The sequence below is a fragment of the Stegostoma tigrinum genome, chromosome 3 (assembly GCF_030684315.1).
Source record: "Stegostoma tigrinum isolate sSteTig4 chromosome 3, sSteTig4.hap1, whole genome shotgun sequence".
NCBI classification, from domain to species: Eukaryota; Metazoa; Chordata; class Chondrichthyes; order Orectolobiformes; family Stegostomatidae; genus Stegostoma; species Stegostoma tigrinum.
The window spans coordinates 57,812,266-57,831,074 of record NC_081356.1 but is presented as its reverse complement, the minus strand read 5'-3'; the positions used below and the strand labels follow the sequence as shown (position 1 = coordinate 57,831,074).

At 38.5% G+C, this 18,809-nt stretch overlaps 1 protein-coding gene across 6 annotated transcripts in view; it reads left to right on the top strand.

Annotated features, from left to right (window-relative positions):
• The window catches only part of dapk1 (death-associated protein kinase 1), a 224,049-nt gene that overhangs the window by 127,361 nt on the left and 77,879 nt on the right, over window positions 1–18,809 (top strand). For all 6 annotated transcript variants that reach the window (XM_048527053.2, XM_048527056.2, XM_048527052.2 and 3 more), the window contains 6 exons: window positions 7,440–7,569; window positions 9,864–9,912; window positions 10,011–10,037; window positions 12,512–12,664; window positions 16,179–16,224; window positions 17,530–17,619. In XM_048527053.2, the coding sequence (XP_048383010.1) occupies window positions 7,440–7,569; window positions 9,864–9,912; window positions 10,011–10,037; window positions 12,512–12,664; window positions 16,179–16,224; window positions 17,530–17,619 (495 nt within the window). The remainder of the gene's footprint in view (window positions 1–7,439; window positions 7,570–9,863; window positions 9,913–10,010; window positions 10,038–12,511; window positions 12,665–16,178; window positions 16,225–17,529; window positions 17,620–18,809) is intronic.

Here is an 18,809-nt window from a genome sequence, read left to right as displayed (position 1 = left end):
CCCATAGTGTTCTCACATGTGATGGATAGGTGTGTTAGCCGTGGGAAACATGGGTTGCAGGGATAGGGTAGTGCAGTGGGTCTGTGTGGGATACTGTTCAGAGGGTCAGTGTGGACTTGTTGGGCCAAAGGAGCCTGTTCCCGCGCTGTTGGAATTCTATAGATTCTAATGCCTGAAATAATGCTTACGCAATTGTCGTAAGATTCCTGCACATTCACCTCAGGTTTGGGTTTAAATTCAGCTCAGATTAATGGGATGGAAGTCACACCCTTTGATGTATGCAATCAAAGTAGAATAAGTTTATAACAGTCTTAACATTTTTTTTAGTAGTGTAATTCGCAGCTCATATCTGCTCATAATTTAGAATTCAGTCTTCAGAAGACGTCATCAACGTAACAATTCATATTGCTTTAAAAAATAAGTTTCCACTATTGAAGCAATACATTCTGTTTAATATTGTTGATTGAGGGAGTATAGTGCAAGTTTTACTCTGCTTCTGAGAGGGGCCAAAGATTGCCAGTTTAATAAGGCATATTTGGAAATGGATAAGAAAAAGAGAATCATAATTCATTTTTCAGGAAAAGTGACCTACTTAGCCGTCTGTTCACCGTAACAATCCGTGTCTGTATTCACTCCTTCATATAAGGAGCGAGTATTAAACATAATCCTATTCCCATATGCTTTTACCTGCATTCATCTATCCAGTCTAGTCTAAGTATTGACATTATTGTCCTTAGACACAACTTTGAAAGTAAATTCCACAAACTTGCCATTTTCATTGCAAACAACATTCGCCTGTTCTTTATTTTAAATCACTCAGACAATCTTGTATTTTAAATCACTCAGACAATCTTGTATTGGTAACCCTTAGGTTTTTAATCCCCATAACAATTACATTTTGTACCTATTTTTATATGTCGTGAAAGTGGCAGGGGGAAGGAAACGGTGAAAGTGTTTCCTCAAAGCTGTGGCGGCAACTAGATACACTGCTTCTCTGGTGAAAGAAGGAAATTAGGAAGGACTTTTCCCACAAACGGCAGTGAAAATCTGAAACCCTCTTCTGAAAGGTCATGACTGCTGCATCAATTGAAATGTTTGAGATTGTAATTGATAGTTTTCTTTTAGTGGGCAGGGATATTGATAAAAATGAAGACCAATAAATGTAGTTGTTACAGCTAGCAGCCATTGAATGACAGAACAAATAATTTCAAAGGGCAGATTGGGCTATTCCTGTTTTAAAGTTCATATAATCGCTGACACAGAAGGAAAGCAAAAATTCGTAATTACGTAGTTCCTACCTTTTAATATTCGTGAAGTGGTCAAGTACTATGTGATGAGATGTTTCATGATTAAATGCTCAGGAATGTGCAAAGCAGTGTTGGCATCCCTGTATTCTATCAGTTAGTGCATCTGGAATTGCTGCATTAATGTTGCTTCTGTTCAAAATAATTCTTTTTTCCATCTTTACAGTCAAATATATCATAAGTCATGGTAGTTTGCTACGTTCATATCTGACCATTCAGTATTGTTCCCACTGGATGATTTTAATTGAGACAGAGAAAACAGTTTTGTTTGTTTTTATTGGCTCTTTGAGTCAATATTTAATTAGAACTCGTATTGTATTTTTTTTTAAATCCTATGTAGGGTCAACACATTTTTAAACAAATTGTTCCATTCTCTTATTTCACCATTTTAGTAGAATTAAGTTGATTCTTTGTCTTAGCCAATGAGAATGTGAAGTGATTGGCTGCTTGCATTTGATGATAACATATTTAAGCCTCTTGCAGGTTTTGTTCTTTGGACTATTTTGATCTGTTTTTACTTTCATTATTCACCATTCAACTTGCATAAAATCTTTCTCCCTGACTCTTGTTCCAAATTGCAAAACCCAAAAACAAATCTGACTTGATCATGCTGTAGCAAAGTCAAAATTCAGCTGCCATTCACCATCCCATTAGAGCCTCAGACTGCTTGAAACTGTTTTGCTATAAATGATGCAAATTTAGAGTTGGGTGGACATACTGTTTGAAAGAAAACCATAGAATGCAGGAACAGAAGTAGACTATTCAGCCCATCAAGTTCGTACCACCATTCAGTGAGATCATGGCTGATCAATGGTCCTCAATTCACTTCTCCTTCCTTTTCCTCTTGACCCTTGATTCCTTTGCTGATTAAAAATCTGTTGATCTCAGCCTTATAAATGACACAGCCTCAAGAGCCCTCTGCAGTAAAGGATTCCACAGATTGATTATCCTCTGAGAGAAGAATTTGTTCGTTATCCCTGCTCTAATTGGGTGTCCCTTACTTTGAGATTATGTCCTCAGATCCTGGACTCTGATTGCAACCTTTCTGCACCTATCCTGCCAAGCTCCATTAGAATCTTGTATGTTTCAATGAGGTTACCTCTTATTCTTCTAAATCCCCAATAAGTACAAGCCCAACCTACAATAACTTTGGAACCTGAATACCACCTTCTATATCCTTTACTCACACCAGACCCCAGGCCTTGTCATGACATGAGCTACTTTCAGCACAACCAACCATTTTCACTTACTTATAGTCGCCATTATCAGCTTTTCTTTCTTGCTAGTGTATTATCATCCATTCCTCTGTTTGTCTAACTGCCATTCTCCAGCTCAGGGTTCCATCTCCATCTGTCTGCTGACACCTCGTACCGTCCCTCCCTCCCCGTCTGTCTTTCTTTCTCCCTCCCTCCCCATCCCCTGCACCTTGCCCCCCCCAGCCCCAACACCTCCACCACTATGTCGTTCTTGAAACATTAACTTTGTTTTCTGTCTACAGATATTGCCAGACCTGCTGAGTTTCTCCAGCAATTTCTGTTCTTTTTCCAACCTACTCAACCTCTCCTCATAAGAAAATCTTTCAATATCCAGGAACAACGGAATGATCTTTCTCTGGACTCCTTCCAATGCCAGTGTATCTTTCCTCAGATAAGGGGATCAAAACGGTTCAGTACTGTAGGTCTGGTCGAATTAGTGCCTTGTATAATTTAAACAAGACTTCCCTTTTTTTAATACTCCATTTCCTTTGAAATAAAGGCAAACATTCCATTTGCCTTCCATACTACCTGTTGAACTTTATGCAAGCTTTTTGTGATTTATTATGCGGATTCCCTATTTCTTGCTGCTGCAGCTTTTTCAATCTTTTCCATTTAAATAATATTTAGATCTTTAATTCTTCCTGCAAAAGTGCATAACCCTACATTCCCTATGTAATATATTTGCCAAGCGTCTGCCCACTTGTTTAAGGTATCTGTATCCCTTTGTAGACATTTTATATCATCCTCCCTACTTCCTTCCCATCTATTTTTGTGTCCTCTGCAAACTTGGCTATAGTGCAAAGACTTCCATCATCCAAATCATTAAATATTTCAAGCGGCGGCATTGACTTGCTGGGCAGAAGGGCCTGTTTCCATACTGTGGGGAATCTAGTCATGTATTGTAAATAATTGTGACTTCAGCACTAAGCCCATGGCATAAAATTGTCAACAGTGTAAAAATTGCCTGGTGTTCCTAACCCCAAGTCTTCTCTCCTGCTTTCTGTGCACACTAAACATTTTGTTAACTTTCCTTTTCCATTACCCCAATGCCCACCTTCACTTTTAACATTTGGCATTTGTTTCTACTTCAACCTGCCACCCAAACTTGGCCCTTTTTTATATTAAAATAAGTAAAATAAATCCAATAAATAGTACTTGGCTTAGTTCTATTTGCTTATTTTATGTATGAGCCAATCAGTTTGGCACAGCGTGGTAGCACAGTGGTTAGCACTGCTACCTCATAGTGCCAGCAACCTGGGTTCAATTTCACCCCCGGGCGACTGTCTGTGTGGAGTTTGCACATTCTCCCCATGTCTGTGTTGTTTTCCTCCGGTGCTCTGGTTTCCTCCCAAAGTCCAAAGATGTGCAGGCTAGGTGGATTGGTCACGCTAAATTGCCCGTATGTGTTCAGGAATTGTAGCTCAGGTGGGTTATAGGGGGATGTGTCTGGGTGGGATGCTCTGAGGGTCAGTGTGGACTTGTTGGGCCAAAGGGCCTGTTTCCACACCACAGTTGAATCTAATAAAATCTAATAAAAGAATCCCTATAGTGCACAAACAGGCCCTTTGTCCCAACAAGTCGACACCGCCCCTTGGAGCATCCCAACCAGACCCATCCCCCTGTAACCCCCACACCCCTAAACACTACGGGCAATTTAGCATGGCTGATCCACCTAGCCTGCACATCTTTGGACTGTGGGAGGAAACCCACACAGACATGGGGAGAATGTGCAAACTCCACACACAGTTACCCGAGGCTGGAATCGAACCCGGGTCCCTGGTGTTGTGAGACTGCAGTGCTAACCACTGAACCACCGTGCCACCCCTATTCTATGTTCAATCAGAGCTCAGCTGTATTTTGGGATAGTAGGAACTGCTGATGCTGGAGAATCTGATATAACAGGGTGTAGAGCTGGATTAACCCAGCAGACCAAGCAGCATCAGAGGAGCAGGAAAGCTGATGTTTTGGATCTGGACCCTACTTCAGAAATGATTCTGACGTAGGCTTTCCTGCTCTTCTGATGCTGCTTGGCCCGCTGTGTTCATCCAGCTGTACATCTTGTTATCTCAGCTGTATTTTGAACTATTTTGTAAAACATGAGAACTCCGCTTGTCTGATGTTTTTCTAAGTTGTGCTTTGTAAATTGTTCAGTTTCACAGTTTCTTTTTCACATACCAATCAATTTGAGGTAATTTTGCTGACAACAGGAGAAAACTGAGCCCAATGTAGAAGAGTGCAGGTGCAAGAATATAATGGCAGGTGACTGAGCGATGGGTATAGTTGTTTGTGTTTCTAAGTTATGTTGCTGGAGAATCGAATACAAGCTTTATTAGACTGTGTGCTTAGAAGGATATTGTGCAGATTTGTTTGTGTGCATCTTGAATTGCAGCCAAAACATCTAAGTCAATAAGGAACTGTAGCTCTGGCAATGTTTGTTTTTCCATTAGCCACATGATGCATTATATCATCAAACATCAAGTCTTGTGTTTTACCACTTCTGCTTTGGACTCTACAAATTGCCGAGGGAATGAAGAAGTGGTTATTTTAACCATCCAAGAATTAAATTTATTTAGCTATCTTAGCCATCTTTTATCTGCACCATATGTTTCATGGTAGATTGTTGCATAGTAAATTTATTAAGAAAAAGTTTTTTTTTAGAAGTTTGCTGTAAATGGTTTTGAATTGAGAGAGATCTTGTGTCGTGGGAGAAAATGCATCCTTACTGCAGCAGTTATGAATTTGTACCATCCAGGAAGTGTGCAATAATAATCTAAAGCACTAAAATGTGGCAACCAGAACAATATACAATATTCCAAATGCAGCCTAACTGAAGTTCTGAACAGCTACAGTGTGACTTGCCTTTTCCTGCATACTTCCCTCCTGTATTCGACCTTCCCAAGCCTCCAGCCTTTCTATATCCTGCTGTACAATCCTCCACAATATCCTGCAGTTCCCCCAATTTTTGTTATCTGCAGACTTACTAATCAGACCACCTATATACTCCTAGAAATCCTAAAACAACAGGACTCCCAGCACTGATCCCTGCAGAACACCAGGTTACAGATCTCCAGTTAGAAAACACCCTTCCACCGCCACTGTCTGTCTTCTATGTCTCAGCAGCAGCCATCAGGCAACAAGAAAGCCACCCTTCCCAAGCGGAGGACTGCCAAGCCAAATGGTGTGCTTCCACCTGTAATGACTGAAACATTAGCTAAACATGGGACTGATTTGGACTTCCGAAATATTGGTTGTTTCAATATAATCTTCAACAATGTACCTTTTAGTAAAATATAGTACAGGAACAAATAACTTGATGAAGATCGACAATCTAACAAAAATATATCTTTCTCTTTCAAATCCTTATTAACCAAATAATAACACAGTTAGTCTGTTCTACTGTTTAATAATGGCTGATGTATTTGATCTACACCAAGTGCATTTACATGTATTTTCGTAAGCATTTTGTGTGTTTTCTCCTTTCAGTCTCTTCAGTGGAATTGTGAATATTTGGCAAACCAAACAGTGAAATGTTTTACATGCATGTGAATCCTTGACAAAGAATATTTAGCAAACGCAGGAGTAGTGCTCACTTTAGTCCTTTAGATTATTTTTGCACATTTCCTAGATGGTGTGAATTCATAACTGCTGCATTAAGGATATATGTTCTCCCATGTTACAAGCTTACTATTAATTCAAAATCAATAACCGTTTACTTTTAGAAAAAAACGCTTTTCTTTTTGCTTTTACTAATTTACTATGCTGCAATACTGTCATGAAATTTTCAATAGAACAGATTAAAAATGGTTAAAATAGCCACAGAAGGATGTAGAGGCGTTGAAGAGGGTATCGAAAATGTTTGCTAGGTTGCTGGAGGGTATTAGCTATGAGGAGAAATTGGAAAAACTTAAGCTTGATTTCACTTGAATGTTGGAGGCCGGGGTGGGGGTGACCTGATCAGACACTTACAAAATTATGAGACGCATGGAAGGTTGGAGCCTTTGTCCTAGGATAAAAATATCAATTACTAGGGAGCTTGGTTTGAGGTACAAGGGAGAAAGTTTAAAGGAGATGTAAGAGGCAATTTATTTTTCTTTACATAGTGTGATAAGTGCCTGAAATGTGCCGACAGAGGAGATGGTAGAAGCAGATGTGCAGCAATGTTTAAAAGACATCTTGACAGGTACATGAACAGGCAGGGAATGGAGGGATACTGACCACATAGAGGCTAAAGTTTTTTTTAGTTTGGAAAGGTGTCATGTGTTGGCACAGACTTGGTGAGCTGAAAGGTCTGCTCCTGTATGCTTTTTGTTTTTTGTTCTTTGAGGTGTTTTATGCGCATGCTGGATAGGGATTGAATTTGGTAGCGCTTTAACATCATCCTCACTACATATTCCAAAGTTTGTAGTAATACTTAAATAGCCCTTTTTTGTGTGAGTATAGTGGATTGAGTGACATTGTAGAGACCTTCTGCTGCCATCACTAGAACCATTCAAAGGAGCATTTACCACCTATAGTCAGAAATATGAGGAGTGGAGACATCTAAGAAAAACCTCAATGCAACATTTACATACATTAATAAACCAGATCACTTTTTATAACCAAATGGAAGTAGCAATTGCATAGCTTTTCTGAGAGTTATAAAAAAATTGTCTTCGGCACAAAGCAAACTATCTTAAAAAGCCGTATTAGTCAGTTGATAATTGTAATGAGCAATTTATTCAAACTTTCTGTTCACATTTGAATAAACTGTTAGACATGGAATGCATTAGTTTTACGTAGTTTTAATTGTCTTGTTTTTTTTTATTCTGCTTGTGTTTTGCTTCATAAATGGAAATGAGTTAATGCTTGACTTCTTTCCACAATCTCTTCCTCACTGCAGCCTGAAAATATTATGCTGCTAGATAAAAAGTCACCAAAACCTCGGATTAAGATTATTGACTTTGGCTTGGCCCATGAAATTGATTTTGGAAATGAATTTAAAAACATCTTTGGAACGCCAGAGTTTGTTGGTAGGTATCCTTCAAGATATTTCTGAATTCAGCTTGATTATTTGCAGTGTTGAAGTTGATTTTTCATTTGTTGAAAAGTGATTTTCTTCTACATTTTGTGGAAGTGAATGTCCATTCATTTTGTGAAATCACTACATAGTTTTACCTCAAATTTGCAGGAAGAATATATTCCGTCTTTATGTATGAACTGAGAAGAAGCTGCTGATTAGAGATCAGAATAACTTCACTTAAAATTACAACCTGAAGTTTAACTGGATTGGTTTGATAACCATGCCTACTTTTTTCTTCGCAGCTCGTGGAGAGCTGTGCTGGATTTTATGTAGGAAGGGCTGGGCTCTGTCTTCCTAATTGCTGTCCGGAATACGGAGATGAGCAAAGCCCTACCAATATCAATCATTCAGTCTTGGGTGGAATTTTTTCACACGTGCGTGGAATTTTTTCACACGTTTGTGGAACAAAGGGTGCCCAATTTATTATTCTGACTTGCTGTTATACATCCTGTATTTGTCAGGCTGTACGGGCCTGTTTTTCTCCATTCTGCCTGTCATGTGGTGACTTCGTCAAATTTGTTGAATTGTACTTTCATTTGGAGGTAGATATGAGCATAAGCACTTATTCCCATTGCTTGTTAAAATCCCAATAGTAAACACCAAAACAGTAGAAATTATACTTGCTCTTATACTGTTGTTGAAAACCATCTCTTCACAAAAAGTTTGGAAAGAAGAAAATATTTTAGCAATTTGATCAATATGACAGTGAGAGAGGCCTGCAAGCTATTTGCCATTGCACTTACGTGGTTGTCAGCAAATGAAGTGGTCTGAGGGTAAAGGAGCAGTACACACAGTATGTTTATTGCCTGCATTTAATGAATTATAGTGACTTTAATTTCTTTCCTGGCTGGAGCTAATCTAATGAGGGTGTAGAGGACATACCCTCACATTGTTCTTTAGTTCCAAGCAGTAGTTAGGTTTAATTGGGATCAAGATCGTGAGAGTCGTGGAACATCTAACAAAAAAAAATTTTAAAGCTGTTATATAAGTGTTTTTTTTTCAAAAAGCCTTCATACTTTTGGGCATCAAGGGTGTTAATTGTATGTTATTTGAAGTGAGGTGTATGCTTGTGGTGAGCTGTTAACTAGTGATTCACTTAAATCCTGATTTAAAAGAACAAACTCAATCTGTGGCTTTTGGTTCAGGAGGTATATACCTATACTGTGTAATGCTAAACCTGGAAGTGTGGAAAGATTGATCCCAGTTCTACCTTTCACCAGCTGCTTTCTACCATTAGAACAAAAGTTGGTCTGAATTTTCTGTGCCTTTGTTAAGGTTGGGTCTTGCAGTTCAAATAAATTATGTAAAGTGCAGTCTTAATAGCTTAGTTGGTATGTGGGCAGCCAATGTAGAAGTGATCCAGTAAAGGGTCAGGCTTCAACTTAATCTGTATCGTGTTGACTGATTTTTTTTGCAGTGGGTAAGGGAACATTCTATGTGGCTTTTATACCCGCAGGTTTGGGAGGGGAAAAAAAGGCAGTGTTTGAGGACAGAAGATTTCCATGGTTGACTGGTTTACTGTAACGCCTCCTTGGACTTGCCCATTGATAGCAGCCAGTAGCCAAGATACTGTTTATTGTTTATTAAAAATCCTCTGAAACCATTGAGATGGTGTATATTTTGGTAAGAAACAAGGAGGTCAAACGCATGGTAAAAAGAAAAAAAATCTAAATTAAGTAGGGAAGCAGTAGGATGTGGAGGTACAAATATTTCATCAGAATAAATTGCTCAGACATTAAGGTCATTTTATCAAAAACAAAGAGCTAAACACTTGGTTTAATTTCTGGAGGGATAGAATTCAAATGCATAGAAGAAATGATAAACTGAAATTTAAATGAAGTCTTGAAAAGACCACATTTGGAGTACAGTGAACAGCCTGGTCATCCTTTTTAAAAAAGCATAAATTAGAAAGAATGGTGACAGCAACTGCAACTTTCAACAAAAACAGTTGATAGGACCTGGCAGTTGAGAGGCCAGCTCTATCAAAAGGAAAATTGCACTCATTCTCAAGCTAGGGTGGCAGGAAAGAAAGAGATATAGAATTCATGTTATTGATTGACGTAAGATAGTTCACCGCTGCCAGCTGAATCAGAAAATGGGAAATAACAATGATGGAGGTCTATATAAAATAGAAATGGGAAATAACAATGATGGCAGTCTATATAAAGTTTAAAATGGAAAATAAAACCTGTTGACTATAGCATATAATATTTTGGATCTTTTGAATTTTGTTTTGTTGTGAAGCTCCAGAAATCGTCAACTATGAACCCCTTGGTCTAGAGGCTGATATGTGGTGAGTGAAGACAAACTGTATGATCAGTTAAACTTTTGGATGTCTTTTTAAACTAATTGCAGAAATATATATAAGCACTGTTCTTCCATGTGTTTCAGGAGCATTGGTGTCATAACCTACATTCTGTAAGTATTACATTTGTAAATAGATGTTCCTTTATCAGAGTTGTAAATGTATCGTTATGATGGCCAAAAAAAAATTACATTCTAGTGCCAGCACAAGTATCACAATTGACGATGCCATAATGTCAGCATTCTGGATGCTTGAAATTACATTCATTATTTCTGAAGAAATTATTTTATGAGGTGTGTAGATCATTGAAATTCTCAAAAGATGCTCCCAAACTTGTCATTAAATAGTGGAGAATTCTTCCTTTTATGTAATTGTTTTAAGAGCTAAATCAACAGAGATGCTCCTAGTATAATTAAGTTTTCAGGCAATTGTAATTCGTTAAAAATGAGATGAGCACTGAAGACCTTGGGTAGCATAGCAAAGATAGTGATCCAGCATTACTTTCAATTAAGATGCAGATTGAGATCCCATTTAGAATTGATCTTTCTTTCCTTGATGCATTTCTACTGTGCTCTTTGAGAGCTGGAGAAAAGAAAGGATACAGTGGAAAGGCCATTTGCTATCTGTACCTGAAATATGGCACCTAGACAGATTACTCTGTTGGAGGTCCCTTTGTGCTGGTGGCAGAAGGCAATACATTATATTACTGAAATATGTTGGAATATTTACAATTGGATGACTAATTAGAATCTGCATTACATAGCAATATTTGTTTGTAATGCACCTTTTAATGTAAAAGTTTCAGGTAGTGGAGGTGAGGATAGAATTGAGCCTCTTCACAGGAATTGTGATTATGGTCAGGGAGGAGTAATCAAGTGTTCAACCAGGGATGAATATTGAGGGTACAGGTGAGCTGAAACGTTTCCATGGTGCAATGTTACAACTGTTGAAGGTAAACACACTGAAAACACTTGTACAAACTCTCAGAAAAGTGGACTATCTGGACAGAAGACCTGTAGCACAAGAATGGAGTTGGATTTGAAGTGAGTCACAAGGAATTTGAAGGCCAAGCATTGGATGGTGTTAGGCCAATGAAAACTTTCACAGCTCAAAAATAATTCTAATGCACTTAAAATAAAAACTTTTAAAATACAAAAATGTTGCATGTAAAAACACAATTCACATGTGTTTTACATCTTCTCTTGAATGGTGAGTTGATTAGAGCAATGAGTGGCTAAGGTGAGCAAACTAAAGAAGTCCCAGGTTTATGTTAATCATGAAAAAGGAATGGGAATAATAAGAATGTTGCTATTAGCTTAAGTGCCATTAATTTGTGAATTTGTCACTGGTTCTCACTGCTGATTATTTATTCAGCAATTCTTGCAGGACGTTGCCAAAGAGTGACCATCTGGTCAAATCTGGTGCTTCCCACAGTTGGGCATTGTTCCTACACTTGCTGTCTAGACTTAGATTACTGAAGAATTGTTTCTTGGGCAAGATACTAATATGTCCCAGAGTTGCGAACTCTCTGTGCTCCTACAAGGAATGAGAAATGAATGCTTTCAGGAAAGTGATCAACAGCAAGAGATATAAAGGACAAACAAATGTACTTGTCTTTACAGAGTAGAAACTACTGATGCTGGAGAATCTGAGATAACACGGTGTGAGGCTGGATGAACACAGCAGGCCAAGCAACATCAGAGGAGCAGAAAAGCTTTCCTGCTGCTCTGATGATGCTTGGCCTGCTGTGTTCATCCAGCCTCTACTTGTCTTTACATTTGTTTTGAGAATTTTTCTGTACTGTTAGAGTGTTTGTATAATTTAAAAGAAATGATTGATAACAATATAGTTTTCTAATGTTGGTTTATTCAAATGAACTTAGAAATCTGGCATTCTGATTTGAAGTGCATTGGGAACAGTACAAATATCTAGCAAAATATAAAGGACTTGCAGTATAAATTGTGCCATGTTTTTGAATGACTAAGCAAGATGTGGGAGTACAAGAGTCAGACCAGATGGAATAATTCTTGTAAAAGCTGGTAGTCAGTTTCATAATTAAGAGCACAGTTAATTTCTTGAGAGAGTATTAACAAAATTTAGACTGTGTTGGCTCAGTTGCCTGGATGACTGATTTGCATTTTAGAGTGATGTCAACAGTGTGGTCTTAATTCTTGCTCCAACTGAGGTCAGCATGTAGGAGTCCTTTCCTCAGCCTCTCCCCTTGCCTGAGGAGTGGTAACCCTCAGCTTAAACCACCATCGGTCATGTCTTGAACGAGAGAGCAGCCCTATTGTGTGGTAAGACTGTGGCAAATTTACCTATTACTAAAAAGTCCATTTTTTTTGTTCTCATAATTTGGATTTTTGTCAGGGATACAGAGTTAAAATGTTAATACCAGAATCGAAGCCTTTACCTAGAGCAATGCAGATCAACTCTCGTTTGAAGTCTTATATGGTTAGTTTCAGTACTTTTATTATTGCCGTTATAAGAAAAGGATGTGCAGTTTATTTTTAGTGATGTGGTTTATGTACAACAGTTGCCACGTACATTAAATGTTCTGAAATGTTCATGATTATCTTTTAATTAGCTTGAGTGGTGCATCACCTTTCTTGGGTGACACTAAACAAGAAACATTGGCCAATGTTTCAGCTGTGAATTATGAATTCGATGAAGAATTTTTCAAGAACACCAGTGGCTTGGCAAAAGATTTTATCCGAAAACTACTTGTGAAAGATCCTAAGTACGCCTTCAATACACTTCTAATTATTTTATTGTATTGTATTTACTACAGTTACTTTATTGTGTTTTAAATTGTGGATATACTCTAAGCTTAGAAGCATATGGGTATTAAAGATGCTAATTGCTCAGTTGTGTAATGGTCTTGTGGGTAAGTTAATTACTCATTGTATGATACTGGTGGAACGTAGGTGTATTCTAAGATACCTGATGTCAGTTAGGCAAAGGCACATGCTGCATTTGGCATCAGCATCTCTAGGCTTCAGAGGGAATATTAGTCAAGGTTTCTGCTTCTGATTTTAGTTTCAGAATCTGAGTGTGCATTGGGTGATAGATCAGTTGTAATGCTCCTGTGATTAAAGTCTGTTGGTATGTATTGTCTAGTCTATAATTCTAATGTGTTTCCAATATAATTCTAGCATAAAATGATTTGCCCTGAATCATGAATACCTGCTAACTTTAAAAGAAGAGAAAAAGTAGTTTGGGATTGGTGTTTTTATTTTCTCTTACAAATCGATGTATTATAATAAACTCATTTACATCACAGAAGCAATGATTTGGAACAAGACTGATAAATTTTGCTTAGCAATTGTTTTTATTGAGTTACCTTTCAAATGTAATGTAGTAATTGGATAATATTAACTTAATGAGTTTTTTTGGGACCTGTCATTCTATCAACGAAAACATGAAAATTGGGCTTTTGATAAGGTCTTATATTAAAATGGTAAGAGCCCATGGGATTTGGGGCATTTTGGCAAATTCAGTCCAAAATTAGCTCAGTGGTGGGAAGCAGAACGTGATGGTCGAAGGGTAGAACTGGATGCCTGTGTCCAATGGTGTACTACAGGGTTCAGTGCTGGGTTTACTATTTGTAGTCTAGACGTGAATGGAGGATTTGTGATAGTAAGTTTGCAAATAACATGAAAATTGGTGGTGTGGTTAAAAAGTAAGGAGCAAAGCCTTGGACTACTGTATGAAATAGATGGGCTGAATAGTGGCAAATGGAATTTAACCCTAAAAAGTCAGAGGTGATGTGTTTCAAGGCAAGGAAGGACACATTGAATAAAAAAAAACCCTTAAGAAATAGAAGGGTCTGGGCCCAAAACATCAGCTTTCCTGCTCCTCTGATGCTGCTTGGCCTGCTGTGTTCATCCAGCTCTGCACCTTGTTATCTCAGAAGATCAGAACTACCTTGTTGTACATGTCCTTAATCCTTGAAGCCAGAAGGACAGGTAGATAAGGTAATTAAGAAGGCATCTGATTACTTGCCTTTATCAAGCAAGACATTGAATACAAGAGCAAAGAGGTAATGGTGAAGATGTATGTCATGTGAGAACACAGCTGGAGTACAATGTGCAGTTCTGATCACCACACTATAGCAAAGATGTGATTGCACTAAAGAGGGTAAAAAAGATGTTCACCAGGATGTTACCTGTTGAAGTAATGAAGAGACTAAATGGGATGTGGTTGTTTTCCTTAGAGCAGAGAAGGCTGAGAGGAATCTGGTTGATAAAATTTTCTCCTTAGTAGAGGGGTCAATATTACCACTTTTGAGTTAAGAAGGTGGAGCTTTAAATGGGATTTGAGGAATCCTGCTTTCACCAGGGGATTATGGAAGCCACTTCCTCAAAGGATAGCAGAGGCAGGAACCTGAGACATTTCAGAACTATTTGGATGAGTAGTTGAAATGCTGTGGCACAGGATTGTGCTATCCCACAGGATTGTGGGCCAAGTGCCAGGAAGTAGGATTGGAATAGTTGGATGTTTGACTGGTGCAGGCTCAATGGGCCACAGCACCCCTTGCTGTGTAGTAAAAATTCTGATTTTCTAAATCTGACATCAAGGAGATGAATTCATCTGCTTGGTAATTTCAGCAAAATGAAATTACATTGAACATTCACTGCTGGCTTTCTTGCTAGCATTATTACATGCAGCACTGTTTCTTTCCCATGTATAAATTACCATATTTTGTGGCTGTCATTTTAGTGAAAATCCTGCAGTTCACTTCACGACTTCTAACATACCAAAAGTAAATGAGGCATAAAAGCATTGGATGTAGGAGCAGAAGTAGGCCATTCAGCCCATTGAAGTGATGATCTTCAACTCCACTTTCAAGCTTTATCGCTAGAATCCTTGAACCCCTTAATTAACAAAGTTTGTCTACCATAGCCCTGAATATGCTTCACAGCCCAGAGGAAAAAAAAGAGAATCCTCCTCATCTTTGTCTTTAAAGGACAGGCACTTACAATACGATTATGTCCTCAGTCCTAGACCGTCTCACAAAGGAAAGCGTACTGTCCGCATCTATCCAGTCAAGCCCCCTAAGAACTTTGTAAGTTTCAGTAAGGTCTCTTCTCTTTCTATGAAACTCCAATGAATACTCAACCTCTCCTCCTAAGACAGTCCCTCCATACCCAGTATCAACATAGTGAATCTTCTCTGGATTACTTCCAATGCCAGTACCTTCTTTCTTTAGATAAGGGGAACTGTTCACGGTATTCCAGTTATGGTCTTGTCAGTGCCTTGAACAATTTTATCAAGACTTACCCTATTGTCCATTCTTTTCGAAATAACATACATTTGGCTTCTATATTACCTATTGAACTTGGACTCAAACTTTTTGTGATTCATGCACAAGGACTCCCAAATCCCTCTGTGCCAGCAGCTTTCTTCAGTCTTTTCCCATTTAAATAATATTTAGCTCTTCTACTCTTCCTACCTCACATCTTTGACATTATACCTGCCAAATTTTCTCCCATTCACTTAATTTGTCCATATCCTTCTGTAGGCTCTTTGTATTATCCTCACCACTTGACTTCCCACCTATTTTTTTTCCTTATCTGTGCCAGCTCTGAACTCTCGTGCTGCACCAATTACAGGTTGCTGTCTGAAAATGCTGACTTTATCCCAATTGTCGAGTTAGATTAGATTAGTTAGTTTATCTTCAGTTCATGCAAATACGCCACCTAAATCTGTGGACCCTTATTAAGTAGTCGTATATATGTAACTTTCATACATTCTATTTTGCTACACTTGAAACCTTTCTTTAAGGCACTGAACACAACTTTGTTTATGTTCACAAACTACAGCTGAAGAAATTCTAGCTGAACTGATTTCCTGTTTGAGTTAGCATCTGGAGATTGCATGATGTGAATCTTAGATGTGAAGTGTTGCATTCATGCCAAGCTATCTATTTACCATAGAAATAGAAACTGGTATTTTCAAGCTCTCCAATCTCCTTATTAAAAAGGAAAAAAAAGTAAATGGTTTCAATAGTTAACCCATAATAGAGTGAACCAAAATTATATCCTGTTGACCTTTGTCCTATTTTTCAGACATTTTGTTGCAATGTGGAGTGATTATTGCTGCACTTTAAAGTGACTTCAGTAAAACAAATGAAAGGAGCATCAGTGCAGCCTGGAAAGCTGATGTTAGAGTTTGTAATAAGGCTTTCTATGTTTGCTTACTGCACTGATTTAAACGTTATATATTTTGCTTTTGTAATATGCCTTTATTAGGAAGAGAATGACTATTCAAGATAGTTTGCAGCACCCATGGATTAAGGTATGCCTATCTATTTTTATTTAAAACGTCATTATAAAGTTATAATTGAAGAAATGTGCAAAGCTCTTGTGTCTTTTCATGAATAAATTGTGGCACCTTCATTTAAAGAAATGTGTTTGTAGTTGACTTGCTTGGATCCATTGTCTTTATCACACCTGAGGAAGTGGCAGTGCACTGAAAGCTTACGTGTTCAAATAAACCTGTTGAACTATAACCTGATATTATGTGATTTTTGACATTGTACAACCTCAACGTAACTGTTCTGGAGTACTGTGTCCAGTCTGGCTTCCTGTTACAGGAAAGGTATTATGCTGGAGAAGGTTCAGAAGAGATTTACTAGGATGTTGCCGGGAATGGAGAGGTTGAGTTGTAAGGAGAGGCTGGATAGAATGGGACTTCTTTCACTGGAGCATAGGAGATCGAGAGGTGACCTTTGTAGAAGCTTATAAAATCATGATGGGTATAGATAAGGTGAATGGCAGGTGTCTTTACCCAAAACGACATGAGGGATAATTTTTTCTTGAGTGTTTCATGTGTGGAATGAACTTTCAGAGGCAGTGGGTGATGCGGGTACAGTAACAACATGTAAATATATTTAGGTAAGTACATGAATAAGAAATGTTTGCAGGGATATGAGCCAAGTGCAGGCCAGTGGGAGTACTTTAGTTTTGGATAATGGTCTGTGTTCGTGCTGTATGACTCTATGACTGTCATCAGAGGATGCCTATTCAAAGCCCAGCCACAAGAGTGAAAGCAGGGAACTTGCATGGATTCTGCTGGATCAACGGAGGAATAGCATCGGCAGTTTTACCACTATCCACCATGCCCACAGCTTTGCTATTCCGACTGTGAAAAGATAATTTCAATCTCTGCCCAGTTGGTACAGTGCAGGAATAACAATGCTGACATATGTATTTATATTCAATTAGTGGGAGGTTTGATGCTCTTAGCACAGTGGCTCAGTGGTTAGCACTGCTGCCTCACAGCACCAGGGACCCGGGTTCGATTCTGCCGTCTGGCAACTGTCTGTGTGGAGTTTGCACATTCTCCCCGTGTCTGTGAGAGTTTCCTCCGGGTGCTCCAGTTTCCTCACGCAGTTCGAAGATGTGCAGGCTAGGTGAATTGACCATGCTGAATTGCCTGTAGCGTTCAGGGATGTGTAGATTGGGTGGGTTATAGGAGAATGAGTCTGGGGGGATGCTCTGAAGGTTGGTGTGGAATTGTTTGGCCGAAGGGCCTGTTTCCACACTGTAGGGATTCTATGATGATTCTATGATTGTAATTTGATTTTTGTAACATTTTCAGCCAAAAGACAGTCAGCAGGCTCTCAGCAGAAAAGCATCAGCTGTAAATATGGAAAAGTTTAAAAAGTTTGCAGCCCGAAGGAAGTGGAAGGTATGTAGAATTGTAACTGACATTCAATGTTTACTTGACTGCATTAGGTCATTTTTGTAATCAGTTCAAGGTTTGCGGGCATCAGAGTTCAAAATTAATTGACAGAAGAATCTGAGTCAGTTTGTTACGCCATTATTTTGGGGTCAGGAAGGGGGAGCAATAAAAGTTTGAATGAGGGAAAATAGTTAAAATGTGTCTCTGTGGGGGCAGGAGGAGAAGTTGTTTCAGAAGTTAATATTTGTACTATAAGGGAACAGACAAAATTGAACATTTCTGCACCTCTTTTAGAATGAGCGGCTTAACAGCTTGAATCCAACTGGTGCCTTTTGCTATTCATGCTGTCACTTTTAATAATTTTCCTTGCTCCAAATAAAAAGTGTAGTAATAAGAACTCCATGGGTCCCTCTCATACTTGACTCTTGTGGAACATTTCTTGATTCAGTTCTACTCAGACCCACAAACACAACTCTTCCCCTTGATCACCCTCACTTGGTCTTTCTGGCACTTCGATTCCCTTCCTTGACTTCTCTATTCAGCACTTCATAACCTTCAGGACTCAACATGAAATTCAACATTCTGTTTTTAACATCACCCCATCCCTAATTAATGTCTCGTTTTCAGTAGAGCTGAGTCATTTAAATACTTTTTAACACCTACCCTTTATCCCAACTCTTCATCCAACTCTCTTCTTTGCTACCATTAGACTTCCATCCCTATTCAGTTTCAAAGAAGAGTCATATTGGACTTGAACTGTTACCTCCATCTCTCTTTCTGCAGATGCTGCCAAACCTGCTGAGTTTCTACAACAGTTTCTCCTTTTATTTCAGATTTCCAGTACCTGCGGTATTTTGTTTTATTCATAGCTTTGAAGTGTAAAAACTGCTGTGGTGTGTTCCCTTTGAGGCAGAAACTATCTTCAAAAAATGACAGGGGTACTATTGATTAGAAATATTTAATATAATATGGGGCTTGGGAATGTGGATTAGGATAACTTTTTATGCTTTAAGTTTGAAATCAAGAGTTCATAGTTGCAAATTAAGAACAGCCCAAGAAAATGGGATATTCAAATCAAATCTCTTTAACAAGAAGTTAGAGAACGATGGGGAGACAAGTAATGTGTAAAACCAGGAGCTGTGATGGAGTTTACCTGAGGAGTAGTACAGTCCAATCCAACAAATAGGATTCAGTTT